Source organism: Grammomys surdaster, unplaced genomic scaffold, assembly GCF_004785775.1.
Source record: "Grammomys surdaster isolate TR1022 unplaced genomic scaffold, NIH_TR_1.0 958, whole genome shotgun sequence".
NCBI lineage: Eukaryota > Metazoa > Chordata > Mammalia > Rodentia > Muridae > Grammomys > Grammomys surdaster.
In genome coordinates, this window is record NW_021605377.1 from 4,592,797 (window position 1) to 4,615,560 (window position 22,764).

At 42.4% G+C, this 22,764-nt stretch overlaps 1 protein-coding gene across 1 annotated transcript in view; it reads left to right on the forward strand.

Annotated features, from left to right (window-relative positions):
* Ntn4 (netrin 4) overlaps window positions 1-22,764 on the forward strand; it is a 112,037-nt gene that overhangs the window by 84,992 nt on the left and 4,281 nt on the right. Inside the window, exons 6-9 of the mRNA XM_028783049.1 lie at window positions 13,353-13,566; window positions 13,911-14,026; window positions 19,609-19,677; window positions 21,889-22,059. Of these exons, the coding sequence (XP_028638882.1) occupies window positions 13,353-13,566; window positions 13,911-14,026; window positions 19,609-19,677; window positions 21,889-22,059 (570 nt within the window). The remainder of the gene's footprint in view (window positions 1-13,352; window positions 13,567-13,910; window positions 14,027-19,608; window positions 19,678-21,888; window positions 22,060-22,764) is intronic.

Below are 22,764 nucleotides of genomic sequence, written 5' to 3' on the forward strand. Positions count from 1 at the left end.
TAAAGGATCTTTTTTTTTTTTTTCGGAGTCTAGCATTTGGTGTTACAATAGTGCTCTGTTTCCTGATAAACAGCCTGGTGAAATTTGAATCTAAAGAACTACCATCCTCCTAAGTCAGTGCTTCTCAGCCTTCCTAGTGCTGAGACCCTTGAATACAGTTCCTCATGTTGTGGATTCCAACCATAAAATCATTTCCCTTGCTACTCCATAACTGTAATTTTGCTACTGTTATAAATCATAATGTAAATACATGATATACAGGTGACCCCTGTGAAAGGGGTCCTTCCACCTCCAAAGAAATTGAGGCCCACAGATTGAAAACCACTGTCCTAAGACTCTTACTACAAAAAATACAGAAGTGGTGAGAGTTCCAGACAGGCCAAAAGAAACAAGCCGGAGGAGAAAGGCAGGAATGAACCTGTGTAAGTGTGAGCACAGGTAAACGTATTCAGAATAACCAGAGAGGAGACCGAAAGTGTCTATAGATACCCAAAAAGGGTAGAGGCATGCAGAGCGGCAGTCTTAAGACAAGTTATTGCCCCTACAACAAAGAGGAATAATTAGAGATAATTACATGCAAGAAAAGGAATTTCAGATGAATGTGGGAAAAATCGCTTCCAGTGAAAGGCATTATTGGAGTGGAGAATGTCTCCAGCAGAGTTGTAATTTTTTTTTTATCACAAATAATAAATAACAGAACTGAACTAAGTGAAGCATCAAATGTAAGAAAGAGCTGTGCCCACGAGGTTCAGCACAATGGACTGTGCTTGGCCATGTAAATTTTCTACAGGCAGGCCTCGTTTGCTGTATCTTTCTGTTTCTAGTATCTCTGTGTTATATGTAATAGTGCTAGGAAACCACTAAAGCCTATAAAAGAAGTAGTATGGTCCTTTGGAGGCTTTACCAAAACAGAAAACCATTCCATGCTTACAGAGAGGTTCATTCATTCATTCATTCATTCATTCATTCAACAATGGATGAGTTGCCAAAGTAGGTTGGCTACAGACCTAGGCTTTAATGGATGATGTCATTCTTACCTTCTTGGCCTCACACTGTTCCATAGAGATGACTGTGAGGCAGTAAGAGACTACTAAGGACCAGAGACTGCCAGTCATTAACAGATACTAGATAACACCATCGTCTTAGTCAGAGTTTCTATTGCTGCAACGAAACACCATGACCAAGAAGCAAGTTTCGGAGGAAAGAGTTTATTCAACTTACACTTCCACATGGCTGTTCATGACCAAGGGGAGTCAGGACTACAACTCACACAGGGCAGGAACCTGGAGGCAGGAGCTGATACATAGCACAGGGAGGGGTGCTGCTTACTGGATTGCTTCCCCTGGCTTGCTCAGCTTGCTTTCTTATAGAACCCAGGCCCACCAGCCTAGGGATGGTGCCACCCACAGTGGGCTGGGCCCTCTGTGCCCCACCCCTGATCACTAATTGAGAAAATGCCTTACAGCTGGATCTCATGGAGGCATTTCCTCAAGGGAGGCTCTGTACTCTGTGATAACTCCAGCTTGTGTCAAGTTGACACACAAAACCAGCCAGTACAACCATTCATTTCAAAAATCCAACCTAGGGGCTGGGGAGATGGCTCAGCAATGAAGAGCACTGGAACTCTTCCAGAGAACCAAAGTCTGCTTCCTACTACAAACATTCCTGCTCACAACCACTTGGAACTCCAGCTCCAGGAAATCTGATACACGCTTCTGGCCCCTGTGGGCAACTTCACACATAGCACTCACGTCACACACACACACACACACACACACCACAAATAAAAATAAATCTTAAAAACAAGAGTTTCTAAAAAGAAAAAAAACTCACCTTACTTAATACATGCCGTGTGCCAAGCCTATTCTGGTCACTCCATAGACAACAAAAAAGAGCCTATACCCCAACAGAAAGTCTCACCATGTGATTGTATAACTAAAAGCTGTCAAAGTACTAGGAAGGGAAACAGATGCCATGACAAATTATATAGCCCAGACTCACCATATCCATTCAGAGGACAGCTCTGAGGCACATGCTGTTAGTAAGAAATAGGGCTTCTCGCTCAAGGAAAAGAGTTTGTTAGAGATGGCCCCACTCCTGTCAAGGTGACTGGCTAGCTGGTGAGTAGACTGGGGGATACAGGAAGGTGAGGAGGTGGTATTTCTTTTCAAAGCATGATCCGGACAATAATAATAACTGTGGTGTATGACAGAGCCAAATTCTTCAGAGTCAAGCAACATACATAAAATCATATCTGGATTTCTAGTAAACTGAATCCATCTATATATTCAGAAATATTTTCTCTGGTTTAAAAAGTCACACACTGAGACTATAGAGTTGTTTTCTTTCTTTTTTTTTAAACCATGTAAGATCTCTTAAGATATCTCCAGGAATAAATAGAAACTGGCATGGTTACAATTGGTAAACAGGAAAAAAAAAAAAAGACACACACACACACACAAGCACACACACAAACCAAATGCATCAGCCACCATCACAAACTAAAAATAAAGGCCATGACGTCAGTATTTATTTACATTATACATTTAACATTTTACCAAAGGCGAATAGGAAATATACTAAATTACCTTCCATATACTGTCTAAGACATTGAATAAAAGCATCTCTTGTGTGTGAGGGATTTTCCTATGCCACATGGGACAGCTAACTCAGGGGAGAGTAAATTTCAGTAAATTAAAGGCAAATGTTAATTTGGATTACTTACTAAGCTTATTCCAGCATGATTTGGTTTGAAAACAGTACGTCTGCCGTGTATATTGAATATTATAGGTAGCTGTCAACTAAAGGAAATATATTTATCATTTCAGGGATCATTAGGAAAACATTCCTAAAGTGCCTTTCACAGGGTGAGAGATTCATTTCCCTTATTTTTTAGTTTCATAGCTGTTCATCCTCTAGCAAAACTGGTTGTTTTTGTAGCTGTTCGGCTACTATCAAAGGAAACGGCTGTGGAATGAAAGGAGTAAACAGCAGCCCTCAGAAAGATAGGAGGCGACTTTCATCTACTGTTTTAACTTCACACTTAATACATTAGTAACAGCTTATACTATCACCTCTCTGCTTGGAACTGCGTCCCAAAATTATGCCCCTTAAGTCCCCACTCCCTCTAAGAGCCTCAGCAGGCAGCTACCAGCTACTGAAAGGTCTTTAGCTATTTAAAAAAAAATCCCCATCAGAAGAAGTTGGGTAGGGCCTTGGCCTTTCCAGGAGAAAACAATGCTGGGAGCCTGGGAGGCGCTGCCCTGAGGAGGGCGTGGTCACAGCCCAGCCCCGACCCCCCCACCCCCAAAGGTCCCCAAGCAGCCACTTCTTTCCCAGCTGAGGGCCTTGAACTTTGAGTGCTGTTTTTAGAAACGCTAAATCGGGAACAAATACGTTCAGGGTATTTTGCTCTCGGTGTATCTCTTGCCAGCAGAGCAGCAAAAAATTAGGGAACTACCAGGTAACGCTAAAGAGCGTTGTGTGGCCTTTCTACGGCGAGCTTTGTGTCAAGGATCAGTCTCAGAGTGCAAGACACCCAAACAGGGGCTGCAGTTCCGCCAAAGGTGGGAAGGGGGCGACAAGGCAGCCTTGGTTCCCTTGGACAACATCACCATCGCCACCACCACCATCATCCAAAAAAATAGGTGACCACAGGGTTCCTGGCTATTGTTACTGGCGTTTGTTTTCTTAAGTTCAGGCAGCTGAGCAGCTTCGACTCCGTCCCACATTTCATTACAGGCTCACTCTCTATAAGCCGGACCATAAATCAACCCTACTTTTTCCTCCTACACTGATTTACTTCGTGAGTGGTAGGTAAATGTATTCATCCAAGGAAAGGACCATCTAACCAAAGAGGAACTTAATTCTAACCAAAGGTACGCTACAACGTTGCCACCACATTCGTCCCAAGGGCAAGGTAGAGAGGCTTGACTAGAAAGACAGTTGGATTGTTTATCCCCTTAAAAAATATATCGCCGGGCGGTGGTGGCACACGCCTTTAATCCCAGCACTTGGGAGGCAAAGACAGGCGGATTTCTGAGTTCGAGGCCAGCCTGGTCTACAGAGTGAGTTCCAGGACAGCCAGGGCTACACAGAGAAACCCTGTCTCGAAAAACAAAACGTATGTGTGTGTGTGTGTGTGTGTGTGTGTGTGTGTGTGTGTGTGTGTGCCATGTGGTCGTTACTGGTTTTCCCTCTGTATTCTCATACACTATGGACCAACTCGATCATAACACTCACTGCCTTGGGTCATTTCTTTCCTTTCATTCAATATTTTCCCTCATATCTCTGGTTCCTAGCAGTTCCTGTTGATGTGAAAGTTCTGGAACTCCCTGTCGAAAGTGTGAGTCTATAGCTGGGTTAGTGGATGGATGTGTGGGTGGTTAGGTGGGTGAGTGGATGGATGGATGGATGGATGGATGGATGGATGGACAGAAGGATGGATGAATGATGGCAGATAGTGAGCAAACGGGTAGGTGGACAGGTGGATAGATGGATGGATGGATAGACAGACGGAAGGCAGTAGATAGTGAGCATACAGGTAGGTGGTGGAAGGATGGAGGATAGATGGGTAGCAGGCAGGGAGGTGGATGGGTGGATGGATATTGAGCATCTTAAAATATACATTAACCAGAAGATAATATCAGTTATTTATTGATTATTTGGCACCACAAATTTCTAACATATTGCTAAAAGCACACACTATCCTACCCACTTTCAAGCTGTCCTGTGATGTAAGTATTGTTCATGTCACTGACTGATGAGAATATTGAGACTCAAGGAAATGGATTTTATAAAGGAATAACCCTCACAGCCAGGATTTGAACCCATCTAAGCTGATGCCTATGTTTGTCCCTTACCAACTTTATTATATTTCCTCTGTCTTGTTTTCCATTTTTCTGAGAGATCTTATAGGCAAATTTCCAAATAGCTGTATCTAGTGTCAGCTCCTGTAGCCAGAATAAATGTTTAACTTTGGATGCACAAAGTTCTTTGAAAATGTGTCAATCCGCTATTTCATGAACAGCTGTGCTTCCTGTTAGAAAATCCTACAGAGAAACTGCATGTCCTATCTTTTTCCTGGAAACGTTTTAAAGAGGCAATGCCCATTTTAGATGTATTCCTACAGACATATACTATAGACAGAATTTGTATCTCACTTAACGAGAATGGGGGTTGGGGATACAGCTCAGTGGTAGAGTTCTTGCCTAGCAAGCACAAGGTCCTGGATTCAATCCTGAGCTCTGGGGGGAAAAAATCAGCTTTCAAAAGGAACCTGTTGTGGCATCTTCAGCTTAAACTTTTTGTACTATTACTTTAGATTTTCTTCCAGGAGAGCACACCCCCCAATCAATAATGCACTACTAAAAAGAAACCATTTGCATTATAAGAATATGCTTATGGCTCAGTGAACTGGTTAGGCTGGTAAAGATGCCTGCTGCCAAGCCCAGTGGCCTAAATTAAAGGCCTGGAAGCCATTTAAAGGTAGGAGGGAAAAAAAAAACAACTCCAGGAAGTTGTACACACCCACACAGCACACAGTGATAATAATAATTAGAAAATATTATATAATCTTCACTATTGAGGTTAAGGTCTAATGACAAGCAGAAGCCAAGGACATGCACCGTTCTGTCTGTCCAAAGTTCAACAGTCTCAGAAAGATAAATATAGCACTTCTCCATGTGTAGTTTCTAAATTTTATTTAGACACAAAATAAAAGTATATGTGCATATGACTTTAAATTAGACATGAAACTTCCCAGAGAAATAAAGAATTAATGAGGGATAAGAAAAAGAGATGGGAAAGAGAGAGTTCTGGAGGGACAATGTGCTCTAAGTACATTATACACTTGTGTGATAATATACTTATGCAGCCCTGAGGCATATACTATGAATGTATAGTAACAAAAGCGTAAAAAATAAAATAAATGCCTTTCATCATGGAAAAGCCAATACTTGAGCTGAATTTAAAAAGAACAACCAGCCAGGTGGCGATGTTGCACGGCATTAATCCCAGCACTCTGGAGGCAGAGGCAGAAGGATATCAATGAGTTCAAGGACAGCCTGGTCAAGAGTGAGTTTGAAGACAGCCAGTGCTACACAGAGAAATCCTGTCCTGAAAAACTAAAAGAAAACTATGAAAAAAAAAGGAAAAAAAGAATAATCAGTATTAAATATATGCTAGGAACAGAGAACTGCATCATAACCGACAAGCAGCCTCTCCGAAGCCCACCACCAATCCTCCTAAAAATTGAGGGGCGGGGGGAAGAGGGAGGAAGGAGGGAGGGAGTGAGAGAGGGAGGGAGGGAGAGAGAGAGAGAGAGAGAGAGAGAGAGAGAGAGAGAGAGAGAGAGAGATGCAGATTCTGTGTGTCAAATACTGACAGCCGTCAAGCTTCAGGAGCTGAGTTTGCAAGGCAAGCCCTCTTTGCAGTCTGAGAAGGCACGCAGCGGAGGATGCTGGGGCCTTCTGCCTGCAGCTAGCTCTGCATAGTTTCTCACTGGTATTTTTGTCTTGTTATTATGTGAAAAGTCACATTGACAGGAATCCATTAGCACACGTGATAGAATCACATTCTTCTCTGGCCATTCCTGACTCGTGTATCAGTTTTAAAACGTAAGGTCCCACTGAGAGGTCAACTCCTAGACAGACTTTTATTTTATTTTTTTTCCTTTTTCCATTTCTGAAAAAGCTGTGAGTGGGGTCCCATGGGTGGGGAACCTACAGCACCTGTCTTTGGTCTCGATCTCCTGTGGCCACTGTTAAAAACCGAAATGATTTAAGCGAGCGACACAGCAACTGCCGGTTTAATCACCTAGTTTTATGCTTCCATTTATGGTTTTATTTAGCGTAATGTCTGTGCTGTTTCCTACATGTTTTATCTTGGTGTAGTCATGTTCCATAGTATGTATACTTTCTACATTGATTAGTTAAAATCAGGTAATAAAACCAGGGGACCAGCAAGATAGTTCACCAGGAAAAGTCATTTGCAGGGCTAGCCCTGTGACCTCCGCTTGATCCACATAAGGAAAGAGCTGGCCATATAAAGCTATCCTCTGACCTCTACACATGTTCCATCACAGGCATACACCTACACATCGTAACAATACGTATACCCTAGAACAAAGAAGTAACTTCAGGCAGGAATCTAAATCTTTGGCTAGAACAAAGAAGTAGGCCTCAGACATGAAAGTGACTTTGGGCTAGGATAGGGAAGTAGGCTCAGATAATTTGGTCATCCTGATAAGCCCTTAGAAACCATGGGAGCGTTCATGAGACTTTGTTTATTGTCTTGCTTTTTCTTTGACTATTTATTTGTGTTTATGGTCTTGCTTGTTCCTTGACTATTTGCATCTATTGTACTGCTAGTTCCTCAACCTAGAACTGAGCTTACTACTTGCATGTAATTAAAGTGGTACAAAAGCAAAAGGGAGGAGGGGGGATGGGATAGGGGGTTTCTAGGGAGGGGAAATGGGGAAACGGGATGACATCTGAAATGTAAATAAATAAAATATACAATAAAAAAAAAGGGGGAAATGGAAGTTGGGCAAGGAGGGTGTTCATATTATTGGTTTTGTTTCCCTAAACAAAATCATCTGCTGTGATTGTGCACATAAATTGCCTATTTGTAACCAAAGTGTCAACTGAAGTTGTCTGGTTGGACCAATGAAAGACTCTTGATTGTTCTGTTGTTAATATATTTCCATATTTAAAAAACACCAAAAAATGCATCCATCCATCATATGTGCACACACATTGTACCCACACATACATACAGTATATATATATATAACCCAGCAATAAAGAGCAAAAGGTAAATCAATCTTAAGACAGAGTTCTGGAAGGTCTTCATAATCAATCAAACCCTTGGAAACCTTAGGAAGCTTAATAGACAGAGTTCTGGAAGGTCTTCATAATCAATCAAACCCTTGAAAACCTTAGGAAGCTTAATAAAGACATTGCAATGCATAACTGCATAATAAAGACATGGATAACTGCATAATAAAGACATGCATAACTGCATGCAACTCAAATGACACTATCGTCACAAGAAACTCAGTGTTTTAAAGATTAACATCTTTTGATCATCCTGATAAACCCTTAGAAATAGTGATCACAGGAGCCCCCTTCGCTCCTCTCTTCCCAGCCCCACCCTCACAAATCCCTTCCCCCCACTACCCCCTCTCCTTTTCCTCAGAGAAGGGCAAGTCCCCCCTGGGTACCACCCCACCCTGGGACATAAAATCTCAGCAGGACTAAGCTCATCCTTTTCCACTGAGGTTGAACCAAGCTGTCCAGTTAAGGGAAGGGGATCCAATGGCAGACAACAGAGTCTGAGATAGCCCCTGCTCCAATTGTTGGAGGACCCACATGAAGACCAAGTTGCACATCTGCTACTAATGTGTACGGGGCCTAGGTCCAGCCCCAGCCTGCTCTATGGTTGGTGGTTCAGTCTCCGCCTGAGTCCTCATGGACCCAGATTACTTGACTCGGTAGGTCTTCTTGTGGTATCCTAGACCTCTCTGGCTCACTCAATCCTGTCCCTCACTCTTCCACAAGACTCTCTGAGTTCCACCTGATGTTTGGCTGAGGGTCTCTGCATCTGTTTCCATTCACTGCTGGATGAAGCCTTTCAGAGTACAGTTATATTAGGTTCCTGGCTGCAAGCATAGCAGAGTATCATTAATGGCATCAGGGATTGGCTCTCTCCCGTGGGATGGGTCTCCAGTTGGGGCGGTTATCGGTTGGTTGTTTCCTCGATCTCTGCTCTGTTCTTATCCCTGCACATCTTGTAGGTAGGAAAGATTTTGGGTTGAAGGTTTTATGAGTGGGTTGATGTTCTGCTCCCTCCACTGGAAGTCCCACATGGCTTCGGGGGGGGGGGGGTCACTTTAGGCTCCATATCCTCGCTGTTAGGAGTCTCAGCTAGAGTCACCCCCAGTACCGTGTGTATATGGTATGGTGTGTGTGTGTGCGCATGCGTGAGGGCACCTTGATGCCTATGAGGGGAGTCAGAGGACGAACTCTCTCAAGAGTTGGTTCTCTCATCCCACCACGGTTCTAGGAATCAAACTCATGCCATGAGGTTTGCGCGTTGACATTTTCCCCGTGGGCCATCTCACCAGCTCTGGAATGATTATTCTCGTAAACTGTCTCTTCAAAGGGCAAAGATTATCTAGTTCAACTTAGATCCCTAGCAGTCTGCTTAGTACTTGCTTAGCACATACTAGCTGTTCATTAAATGTTTAATGTTTCGTGTTCATTAAATGACTGAATGGATAGATAGATGACTACTGCCTTGTGCAAATACACAGTTGTCTCTTTTGCCATTTGCTGAGCGTGTTTGTCATTGCATTTTAATTCAATTTAATGAGGTTTTTTTTATTATCTGAAATGTATAATGAAACATTGTAGGGGGTAGATGTGATCCTCACGAAGAGACAAAATGGAAAACGTCACTGTAAATAAACTAATAAAATAATGTAAAATAAACTGCTGGCGAAGCTATAAGAAGAAACACTATCCTTAAAGTAACCGAAGATTTCAAAAAGAGGATCGATTACCTCTGTTGTGTGAATTAGAATTGACTCCTTAAAGACTTGCCCCTTAGATAGGACCATGAATAGGTCCTTGGGTGCCAAGCCTGGGGAAGTGTAGAAGGCTGTGGAGAGGTGATACAGCTTGCTCTTCTCTTAGGGATATCATTCTATCTCTGTTTGAAGCGTTCTGCCTTTGGACTGCTGCGGTGGGTGGCTCCGTTGGTGAGAGTACTCAAAGTGCTGCCAAGCCTGGTGACTGAGTTCAGTCCCTGGATCCTCCACGGTAGAAACAGAGAGCCAACTTCCACCCGTTGTCCTCTATCGCTATACACTTGCCTTGAGCACTTGCCACCTCAAATGCGTGACCTGGAGATGCTGTCTGAGGTAGACGCGAGTGATGTGTGGAATTCTGGAAACGATGCCCTCAATTCTTCTCCAGGAAATGAATAACGGAACAAATAGAAGGTTCGCTCTAAGAAGATAACGCATACATTTTGCAGACAAAGGAGCCACATTACGCCCTTGTGACAGCTCTCCAACAAAGAAGGCGTGTGGAAGGGTGCGGCGAGGGGGTTACACACACTAAAGTGTCATAAATGCTACCCAGTGTTTATTTGAGAACGCTGATCTCACGCTTACTGGTTAAAACACTAAGGAGGATCGTGCCAGCCACCACATCTTCAACTCCTATTCTCAGAAAACCATCAGGGACTTCCTGACTGATAGTGGTCCCCGCCTAACGTCAATCCTATGTGACGTGTGCATTCTGCAGTATTTGACACTGTTAACTGCTTGGAACTTTCTCCGCCTGTGTTTTCCATAGCTGGTTTTCCTTTTCCTTTTTTTTTTTCTCCTCTTCTCCCTATCTAATCCTTGGCAATCTAATTTATCACTCCTTCACCTGTCTGTATTGGAAGGCTGGTCTCTACGTAGTGCCTGTGACTGTCCCCGCACTCTGGGTACCTTTGGGGGTCTCACCATGTTCTCTTGGCTTCAACTCCCATCTCCTGGACACTCTTTAAACTGTTCTTGGGATCCTCCAACTTTTCTCTGTACCCTCAGGTTATTTCCAGCTGTCTGTTACAATTTATTAGCATATCCCACAAGTGCATCAACACTCATAGATGTCTAACCCTGAGCTAATGTTTTCTCCCTATTTCGCAGCCTCCATCCCCATGTAGCTCTATACACCCCAGTCTTCTCTTGTTCGTCTTCAAAAGCAATGTCATCCCCTTTTTATAAGCTAGAAAGCTTAAACCTTCCTCCACACCTGCTTCCCCTTGACAGCTTTGTCTCATCCAGACGGTCTTTACAAATCATTTTGTTGCTGTTCTATATGGTTCTTTCTCTTACACAGGGTTCTTAGCCTCAAATACTCTCTACCTTAAACAAACAAACAAACAAACAAACACACACACACACACAAAGCTAGCTAGTGGTTTCTCAGGCCTTTAATCCCAGCACTCAGGGAGCAGAGGCAGGCACATCTCTGAGTTCAAGTCCAGCCTGAGTGAGTTTCAGAACAGCCAGGGCTACACAGAGAAACCTTGTCTGAACCCTGCCCCCATAAAACAACCCCACACAAACAGAACTTCTCTCCCCAAACTCTTCTTTCATTCCTATGCTCCCTTACATGTCCATGCCAAGTCTTGTGCTTTCCTCTCCCTAACCATCTCCATGTCTGCCAGAAGTGAACTATCACCATACCCTGATAGAAAACTTCCTAAGCCACTAAATCCATGGAAATAGTTCAAGTTAACTGTACACCTTAAAAAAATGATTAGTATAGTAAATTTTCTGTGCTTTTGCTGCAATTGGAATTTTTTAATTGTTCTTAAAATGTCCAGCGAGGGGAGTTCCGATGAGCAAGGGCCTAACTCTCCCACCTGTCAACATATAAACTCTCTTTCCCTTAAACCCAGCTCACACACCTGAGAACCACAGCCTTGTGAGCCCTTTGGGATTGTCTCACACTATGTTGCCTTCTTCTCCGCCGTGCTCCTATATAGAGCTTTAGTATGTCACAGTGATGGGAGCTTTTATCCACTACTTTTCTGTTTTCCTTACATGCCTACAAAAAAAATTCCTTTATGTCTGGCATCATTTTGCTTTTTTTAGGGAATCCTATACCTCTGTAAGAATTTCTGTTGCCCAATTAATTAATCTACTATGAATAAACTATATTTCAAACTCCACGGTGATGGCTTTGCATACATGAGGATACATGTATCCTCACAGTCACATGAGTACATATATGTATATATACGTATATGTGTATATGTATGTATATGATGTATAATACACACACACACAGCCTTGAGATTTTCTTTGTCTAATTTTCATGGTCTCAGGCACAGAAATTGAGATGAGAAGCTGGGTATCTTTTTAAAAACTCATACAGTTGGAACAATAACATCAAATGGAAATTTGAATGTCAAGATAACTAATATTTAAAGATCTTAAAGGGAAAGTAAGATCTGGACATTAGTTGAAAAGTAATTTCAGAAAGTTTGCCCTGGGCAAACTGTGTGTTCCACGCCTTGCTGAAAAGGGTTCATCTAGAATAACTCCGGCCTTCAGAAGAGGTAGACAGCATTGTGGGGAAGCCAAGACTCCGCAAAGGTAAGCTGCTTCTTCCAAATCAAGAGCTGAGGGGGCAGGAGCGTGAACCATGATCTCTTCCACCATTTCTCCTCTGACTCTTGCAGGGGGCAATGGAGAGAGTATGAAGACATTCTGGGCTGGACAGATTGCCCAGACAAGTTTGTCAATACAGTCATCAGATCAACAGGGTAGGGTCTATTGAAAAGTCCAGGGAAGTTTTGCCGAGGCCACTGTGGGGAGTATTTTGTCTTTAAAACAGGTGAAACTGATGATATCAAATTGAGCATCAGTTAGAGGACCCAAGCGAGGTCAAGGTTTATAATTTATAATGAGCCAAATAAGCAAATTCATATAGAATTCACATGCACACTTGGTTCACACGCACACACGTGCACACAGATCCACATTTAGTTTCACATGCTCAGCCAATTTTAGCTTTGAAAAGAGCTATCTGATCTCATAGTTGGATTCTCTCTGGAGTTCTCTTTCATTGCATCCCCCATGTACCACTAAACTGAAGCTCTTCCTAGGGAGGCCTTCATGTTATTAAACCTAACAATCCATTCTCTTTCTTTATCTTCGCTGCAGTAGCTGTGTCAGACAGTTGGCATCATCTGCTTTCTTAAAGCCTTATTGACTTCTCGAACGGTGGTTCTCAACCTGTGGGTCTTGATCTCATCGAGGATCAAATGCCCTTCCATAGGGGTCACCTAAGACCATCGGAAAACACTGATATCTACGTTATGATTCATAACAGTAGAAAAATTACAGTTATAGAGTAGCAACAAAAATGATGTTATGGCTGGGGGTCCCCACAACATGAGGAACTGTGTTAAAGGGTCACAGCATTGGGAAGGTTGAGGACCACTGGGCTAGAACATCATCTGCTTGTAATTCATCCCTCACTAAATGTTCCTTCTCTACCTTCCTCACTGGCTTGTCCTTGTCGCCTCAGCCAAAAGGTGTTTATATTTAATGCTCCCAACTTTAGAATACGTTCTAAGGTCCTTTTTGCAGCAGACATGCTTTCTAATTACATCTTGCTTCTCTGTAGTGTAATAAACTTTTGTTCTCCAAGCAAACAGCAGCTGGCTAAGGGATGCATCTCAAAAACATGGTACTTGAGGAGGTGAAAGCACCTGCCAGGCGTAAGCTCCACACACGTGACCTACAGACGCTCATCGGTCTCGTGTCTCCTCTGTTGTAGCATGTTCCTGCCACCCAGTTGGATCGGCGATCCTTCCTTTCAGCTCAGTGACCTTCTGTGACCCCAGCAATGGTGACTGCCCTTGCAAGCCTGGGGTGGCAGGCCCACACTGTGACAGGTGTATGGTGGGATACTGGGGCTTTGGAGACTACGGCTGCAGACCTTGCGATTGTGCAGGGAGCTGCGACCCGCTCACGGGAGACTGCATCAGCAGGTGAATGTGCATGCCTCTTGTTCTTGTCTTTGAATAGTCCAAGCTTTTGGAGATTGGGAGGTGACTGAATGCCATTAAGTACAGTGCACATAACTGCACATAACTTAAATTTTTTTTTCAGTTTGAAGAATTAAAACTTTGTTTTAGTGAATTTGGGGGAAATTAATTCATTTTGCAAAATAAATTATTTTGCAAAGTACTCTCTTAACACAGCACTGTTGCTGGAAAGTGAAGGTAAGTAACTAGGTAAATAGGAAGGTCTGAGTCTCTATGGCAAGAATCATTTTTACTCGGTTTCTAAGACATCGCTCAGTAAGTTTGCCCTTTGTGTTCTGTTCCGTTAGTAATGCTGACGTCGACTGGTACCACGAAGTCCCTGCCTTTCACTCTCTGCACAATCAGAGTGAACCGAGCTGGGAGTGGGAGGATGAACAAGGATTTTCTGCACTTCGACACTCAGGTAAGATGCGTAGGGCTGCCACTACTGTATATCCAGGTCTGCTCTCGAGCAGTAGTGATTGTGTCAAGTCAGGGGACAGTTTTTTTAATCTGAGGGGCATTCTTTACTTCTGAGTTTTAATAAGTGAATGGCCTGTCCCCATAGATGTGAAAGTGAAAAATAGTTGAGGATTATTTTAATGGGCTGTTTTTTTATGATTCTATATTTTAATATAAAAATATATAATTTTTATATATTTATTTGTATTTAATATATAATTTTATATATTTATACTTTATACATGTGATATATATAAATTTTGTATGATACATAAATCTATGTATTATTATATATAAATTTAGTTATTTATTTTATATAAATGTATATTTATATGCTATAATTTTATATTAAAATATATAGCAGGGGAAAAAATGTAGAATATCACAGTAAAAACTCAAAGCTTCCAGTGTTGTCCACTTACCTAGTTTTGCAAATTGCAAACTAAAAATCAAGGCCGTGGTTTTATTTTTTAAACTTCCTTTCATTATAAAGGAGACCCGAATCCCACTCTGTACCTTTAAAAAGTGCCTCATGGTGGTCCATCTTTAGTTCCCTTCCCCCCATAGGTCTGAACTCCTGACCACAGACAGATACCTGAGTCTGAAATCAGAACCAAAGGATCTAGGATCTCTGCCCCCACTTCCCGACTCTGCCCACTCCATCATCTCTGACACAGAGAGGTTGTTTCCTGTCTCTGACACAGCCTGTATCTGGTTTATTTTCTCCCTTTCCTAACATGGCTCTGTGTTTAAACCTAAGATGGGGCTAAGGAGATGACTCAGTCAATAAATGCTTGCACAGCAAACATAAGAATCTGAATTTGATCTCTGTTCTGTGACAAACTTTTCCTGGGGAAACACAACATACAAGACTATTCACCCAAGAAAACTCAAACAGACCAAACAAAGTATGGATATCACCAACATCTGACTAGGTGAACCAATGAATTTTATTGGGATTACTTACAGGAATGGGTGAGGGATCACTTAGAGAGGCAGAAATGACTCAAAGACATCTGTATCACCAAAGCCCACCCCAGCATGAGTGACAGCTCACAAACAAAATCTGGGACACCTAGGTTACATTTCACAGCCAGCAGGCAGTTCAACAGGTTGGAGAGTGTCGGTTGGAGAGTGTCCTGTTCAGGTTTTTCAGAGTCTATCCTTCAGCTCACCTGGTTTCTTCTTCTTTCAAGCAGCTGGTCAGATCTTCTTTTTAAAGATTTATTTATTTTATATGAGTAAACTGTAGCTGTCTTCAGACCCACTAGAAGAGGGCATCGGATCCCATTACAGATGGTTGTGAGCCACCATGTGGGTGCTGAGAATTGAACTCAGGACCTCTGGAAGAGCAATCAGTGCTCTTGACCACTAAGCCATCTCTCCAGCCCAGCTGGTCAGATCTTTCTGCAGCTTTTCTACTCTGAGAGTCTTTGTGGCAACTCTGTTCATCTGAAAGTTTTCTTTCCACCAGCTTCCTCATCTGAGGGCCAGTCTCAGGTTTATGCTTACTCTGGCAAGGAGTGGCCTGGTGAATCTGGTCAGTTTCAGGGACTTCCTGATCTAGGAGGAAACTGTTACCCAGTAATTTCCCAGAGCAAGCATTAAAAAAATAAACAAAAACTATTTTGGCACAGGCCTTTAATCCCAGCTCTTGGGGTAAAGGAAAGATGGGCAGACAGACAAAAGGACAACTGGGGCTTGCTGGCCAGACAATCTAGCTATAATTAGCAAGCTTCAAGTTTAGGGAAAGGAACTCTGTGTCAAGAAATAAAGTACAACTGAAGATACTTGGCATTCACTCTAGCCTATACCACACGCATGCAGCCCACATGCATACCCTAAAATGCACACATGTATACGGATAAACAAACAAGTAAGTAAAGATACAAATGTATCTGAGTATGAATTTACAAAACTGTATTACTTGACTATAACATTTTCCAAACATTTTATTCTTTTCAGACATACAGAGACATTTAGAATTATCATTTAATTTAATCTACATTTTAGATAATGAAGAAAACATTCTTTTAACATTTTCATAGGGAACCTATAGCCCAAGACCAAGAATTTGGTGTATGATTTATTTTTTTTTAATGATTCAAGCCAGACATGATAACACAAGCCTTTAGCCCCAGCATTTTGGAGGCAGAGGCATGAGGATCTCTGTGAGTTCAAGACCAGGTTAGTCTACATAGCAAGTTCCAGGATAATCAGGGCAACATGGAGAGGCATTGTCTCAAAACCAACAAAATCCATGAATCCAAATTTGAGAGTCAGTGTTATTTGCCATTCCATTTGTCTCACTAAACATAATATCATAATAAATTTCCTGATGGTCTCATTTTAACTCATAATAGAAAGAAGGTAGGGAATATAGATGAGACTGTCTTATCTGCTTATTTGTGTTTGAGACAAAGTTGGCTACGAACCCGTCTCTGCCTCCCGAGTGCTGGAATTACAGATGCGCACAATGCTGCTCTCATATTTATCTCTTTAGGCATTTGAGTAAGAAGGCAAATATTTATCATTATTTTTGGCCTTCGTGGTATTTAGTCTGTACCTTATCACTTTAGCCACTCTGGAAGCTGTCTTCTGTTTTGCTACAACAACGACTTCTAATCTGTAACTGCTTGCTGGACCAAATCTGTAATAATCAGGTCATTTGGACTCCGGGACATTCACGAAGCCCATTGTGCATGTTATCAGGGAGCTGGCAGCATGCCCAGTGAGCACATAAAGGGTCCCACAGCTGTCAGGCCTAGAATGTCCCCAGGGAGCCTCTGGGAACCATCTGGATGAGTTCCTGAGGGAGGAAGACAGCTCTGCTTCAACATTCCCTTTGGATGTAGCTCAGTGCTCCTGGGTCCCTTCTTTAAATAAAAGTGACAGCCAGTTTCTTAAGCACTTAAAAAGCCCATTCGTCCTCCAATCAGGCTGCCTACCTGTCTATTGTAAACACCATTAAAAGCTTTCAACTATAAAGCAATATACCAAAAATTGGTGTTTTTCACAAAGTAAACTTAGTCAGCCTCTCTCTCTCTCTCTCTCTCTCTCTCTCTCTCTCTCTCTCTCTCTCTCTTCTTCCTTCCCCTTCTCTTTCTCCCACTTCCCTCAGTGCCAGAGACGAAACCCTGAGTCATGTACACACTAGGCAAAGAGTTCTACAGCTAACCTCACTCCCAGCCCTCTAATCTGCCATTCCTACCATCTGTGAGGTAGAAAATACCAGATGTGAACTCTGACTTCCCGAATGACAAACCTGACTTTAACTAGTACCAGAAAACTGTGAGCAGTGCTCATCTTTCAGAACGTTCCAGCCACCTACTGTAACCAAACAGGCTTTTTCCATTTCCAGATTTCGTAAATCCTGACAAATGCAAAATATTGTTCTCTGAGATTGGCTCTCATGATCTGCCCAGGCTGGGCGTGAACCCCTGGGAAATAGTCCCTTGGGCTCAGCTTTCTGAGTAGCTGAGACAACAACATAAATTCCCCCACAGAACCCAGCTTGGCCAATGCATGTTAATGCTTGAACTCTAAAGTGTGTGAAGAAAGGGTATTGTCAGGCAGCCAAAGACAGACCTTCAAATGACAGACTTGTGTGTGCCCCCGAAAGGACTAACAAGAGAGTTTTGTCATGAGGAATGGTGTAAGCCATTCACTCCTAGCGCCATTAGGTTTTATGGCAGCATGGCAGCTAGCACACGCCCTGTTTTAATGCAGCTTTCAAAGGCCGTGGGCTATTCATTTACCGCTACTTCGAATGAGTTCCTCTGCTGTGTTTGGATGATACACGAATCACAACAGCTTTAAGCTGTTTAAGCTTCTCTTTCCCACTATTTAATTCTACTTGGGATCTTACACTTGCAAATCTCATGCTCTTTTCTGCCGCATGGGTTGCTGTAGCAGATGTGCCAGAGTTTTCTACACCACTCTCACAGGGTTGGCGTTTCTGCCCAGATGTTTTGTTGGTCTTCTCTGATTGACTCCATTCTCCTTATCCTAGACCACCAATCATTTTGGACTGCCCAGATCCCTCTTTCCTGATACTTCTGGGTTAGTGTCAGTCAATTTTGCTATAGGAAGCTATCCTTAGTCACCCTAGAAGTCAACCCAATATCTTCTCTGTCTCTGGAACCTAAGTGTTACACCTGTCTTAGGGTTTTATTGCTGTAAAGAGACACCCTGACCAAGGCAACTCTTAGAGAGGGAAACATTTAACTGGGGCTGGCTTATAGTTTCAGAGGTTCAGTCCATTATCATCAAGATGGGAAGCATGGTACCATGCAGGCAGACATGATGCTAGAGGAGTTGAGAGTTCTGCATCTTAATCTGAAGGCAGCAAGTAGGAGACTGTCTTCCACACTGGGTGGACCCTGAGCATAGGAGGAGGCCTCAAAGCCCGCCTACACAGTAACACACCTCCACCAACAAGGCCACGCCTCCTCCAATAAGCACTTCCTCCAACAAGGCCACGCCTCCTCCAATAAGGCCACACCTCCTGATAGGCCACACTCTACGGTCAAGCATTCAAGAACGTGAAACTACGGAGGCCAAACCACCATACGTTAGTGATGACTAAGTCTACGCATGATAAAACGCATGGCTCCAGAGGCAAAGCTGGAAGAGAGACTATCCAACAACTCTGCCATCTAGGTCTGTTTCCCAGTATCTCAGGTGCCCCACTGATTGTTGCTCTTACTGAGGTCTGATTTGGGTGGCTTCTCCCTTCCGAGAGCTATCGTTCTACGTCCCCTAGAGCAACAAACTAGACAGGCGAATTGCTACTAAAGCCTTAAAACTTGACTTTTGTGGCGTTCATTTTTGTTCCAAGATGTTTTGAAAATCTTTCCAGGGCCTGGCAGTTCTCTCACATTCCAGTTCTCATAGATGAGTTCAACGGTTGGAAGAAACTACACCCCCCCCCACCCCAAAAAAAAGATCTACCATCCCTAGATCTTCAGCCATGAAGGCTTTTCTTTCCAAAGAAGAAACCCTCCCTCCTGAGCATGTTAGACGTCTATCATAGGCCACTTCGTCACTTTTTATACACACCCTTTGACTTACCAATTACAAGCCTTAGGCAAGAGTCGTATCTTGCTCATACTTAAGTGTTCTGAAGGATATCACCATGCCTACCTAGCACGTCATATGGTACCCAATTACCTCCAGTGGGCTGCCAAGTATTATATTTGGTTTTCCTTGATATTTTAATTACCTGGATATTTGATACACTTAATTACTTTTCTATAGGTTTACATTTTAGCTGTTCGTTTTTATTAACATAGAGTGTTGACACTAGATTATATTTATTGAACCATCACTTTGTCATTGGAATTTGTTGTTGATTTTATCTTCCATATTTTACTCTGGTCGGTATTTTATTGGATGATAATTTGCATTTAGAAGGAGACTTTCCTTCTAATACATTGTTTTCATGACTGTAATACTTCTATGTGTTATATGAATCAGTGAAGGAGTAAACTGTTACATAGATTTGCGCCCCCAATAACACAATTTTCCATTTGCTTCCTGTAGGAAAATGTGAATGTAAGGAACAGGTGTTAGGAAACCCCAAGGCCTTCTGTGGAATGAAGTACTCATATGGTGAGTCTAAGTCCTCCAAGCTTGGGTATTCTCTTGTGTACAGAGGTTTCTAAAGAAACTAGATGCCTGGTTGATGCAGTTCCATAATGTATCAGATGCTTGAGCAATGGTATGAAGACTGTTTATGAGGTGTTCATTAAAATCAATGGTGGCATAGGCCTTTAATCCCAGCACTCGGGAGGAAGAAGTATGTGGATCTCTGTGTGTTCGAGGCCAGCCTGGTTTATAGGTGACGTTCCAGGACAGCCAGGGCTACACAGAGAAAATCTGTCTCAACAAAACAAAAGATTGGTAATTCACCATGGTATGTTTCTCAATATCTCTAAATAGTCTTCTACCATTCAAATGTCAAAAAAAAATATATAGAATATGGGAGAAGGAAAATAGAGTTTCTCTAAATAATGACTACTATCTTCGCATTCTAAATGACTCTGTCATCATAGTGTGTTACACTACGTAGCAGTGAATTCGTTAACAGTTTTGGCCCCTGGCGGGTTGCACACATGCTTCGCCTGCCTGAGACCTCTCTGAATTCACAAATGAAAGACAGACAGACACACGGACACACAGGCATGCACGCATGCCAGCTAACTTTGCTATGCCTTGACTAGTCCGATAGCTGGCCACTGCTAAACCTCCCGTAGTCAGTACATTCTCCTCTGTAGCATTCCTGACTTAACACCTCTTAAATCTAAGTTTTATCTGGTTGCTCCGGCTTCTTCTGGGCAGCCCCTTATCTTTGCTGCCCAAGATGCTTCTGGGCAGCCTTTCTGGGGGCTGTATTCCTTCTCGTACCTACATTTTTGGCTGTTACTCCCTCCTGCTCCTTCCTGGCATGGTCCTTACTATTCCCTTCTTCTTTTTGAGAAGATACTTTCTTTCACTTCCCCGTGTTTCTTCTCCTGGAAACCTAGAAGTCCCCGTCCTCCTCTCTGCCTAGCCATTGGCCATTGGCTCTTTTTTGATCAATCAAAAACCAATTGGGGACAGGGGCCTTCAGCATTTGGACACACAGATCCTTGATTTGGGGGCAGAATCTAGATAAAGCATTAGAGCCAACTCCTAACAAGACTGTGTACTGCAGGAGAGAGAGGGGCGGGCTGGATTGTAGGTGTTTTTATTACAGAGGAATGATGAATGTTTGAACTGGTCTACTTACTCTGTTCTTCATTTTACAATGCATATATTAAAATATCACATAGGGTTTCATAAATATGTACTATCACTATGTCTCAATATAGAAATATTTTTTAATTATTAAAAATTAAAAGAAGGGTCTGGAGAGAAAGTTCAGCAGTTGAGAACACTCGCTAGTCTTCCAGAGGACCAGGGTTCAGTTCTCAGTTTGCACATAGTAACTTACAACTGTCTGCTACTTTAGCTCAAGGTGGGATCTGATCCCCTCTTCTGGCTTCCCTGGGCACAAGGCACACATGCGGTGCACATACATACATGCAGGCAAATACTCATACACATAAAGTTAAAATAAATAAATCTTAAAGTAAATCAAATGAAAAGAATACTACAGTCCTTCAAGCAAGTAGGAGGAGAGTTTACCTCATCTAGTCAGCTTGGATTATACTCCGAAGAACAGTGAATAATCAATAATGTTACATAACCTCTGTAAAGTGATATCAAATATACTCTACCAAGGCATTTTTTTCTCTGTCATAATATCATACACAGTCAACCGAAGAAGTATAATATAATCAGAATCTAAATAAAAGCCAGGACAATAGTTCTACTTCCTATTTATTCTCTCTCTGTATTTATTTCTTCCTATTTATTCTGTATAGCCTTGGCTGTCCTGAAACTCACTCTGTAGACTAGGCTGGCCTTGAACTCATAGAGAGCTGCTTGCCTCTGCTTCTCCGAGTGCTGACATTAGGGTGTGTGCCACCATGCCTGGCTCAGCTGAGTCTGCTTAAAATTGTATTTGCAGTATTTAATGGTTAATGTCTTCCCAGTGTCATAATATTGGAGCGGGCAAAGGTTGAAATTTCCCAGTAAATAGAAAATAAAATATAAGTGAGATTAAGTCACTGCAACGTGAATGAACCTTGTGATTTTAAGAGCAGATTTCTGTATCCTGATTTTTATCAATTCGCCCTTCCATAATACTTGGAAATGACTATTCAAGTAGTTTCAATTTTAAGAGAAAACATGAAATCTGTATGCTTTGTTTTTACATTTGGAATGATGTCATTACAGTGTTAAAAATCAAGATTTTATCAGCTCACGATAAAGGCTCCCACGCGGAGGTCAACGTGAAGATAAAGAAAGTCTTACACTCTACCAAACTGAAGATCTTACGAGGCAAGAGAACACTGTATCCAGAGTCCTGGACTAACAGAGGCTGCACCTGTCCAATCCTCAATCCAGGTGAGCACTGGTTAGACTTTCCATCCCGTGACCCTTGTCTCTTCACATTGGCTGTCTTAACGTGACATCCTCCGAACCAAAGCTCCACAAAAGCATCTCTCCTTTTACTTTATGAACACAGGGCAAAATCCAAAAGGAATTCTTTGAACTAACATTAAAATATACCAAAAAAAATCTCCTCTATGTGCCCTATAAAACGAAAGTATTTTAAAATCCAGCAATATAGTACTTTGTGTCCTAAAAGAGAAGCCTCAGATTGGTTCCAGGTGCCCACTGCATTGACCGTACTTTCATGAGATTATCGACCGCTCTGTGCGTTATTTGAAAGCTAGGTCCTATTACATGAAGAGCTGTTCCCACAGGAAGCGCCAATGCAAAAGCCCATCTGTGCAAATAACACTGAAACCGCTTCTACTGATGCCTGAGAAGCATCTGTTTCTCCTGGATAGAAAACAACCCTCAAGTTTTCATCGGGTTGCTTTCCGTTGAATGACCATACTGGTTTGAAATGAGAAACAGCCGGGGGAAAGAATTCAAATACAATCTTAGATCTGGAGTAGAGTGAGATTTCATTCGAACCTTTAAAATATAAAGGCAGAGATGGTGGTGACAGCGGTCATAGGTGAGTTCTGAAGACACCTTAGGTGTCCAGACTTCCATGACTCTATGAAGAGCCCTCAGGCAGTGGTACTCTCAGAATCTAGG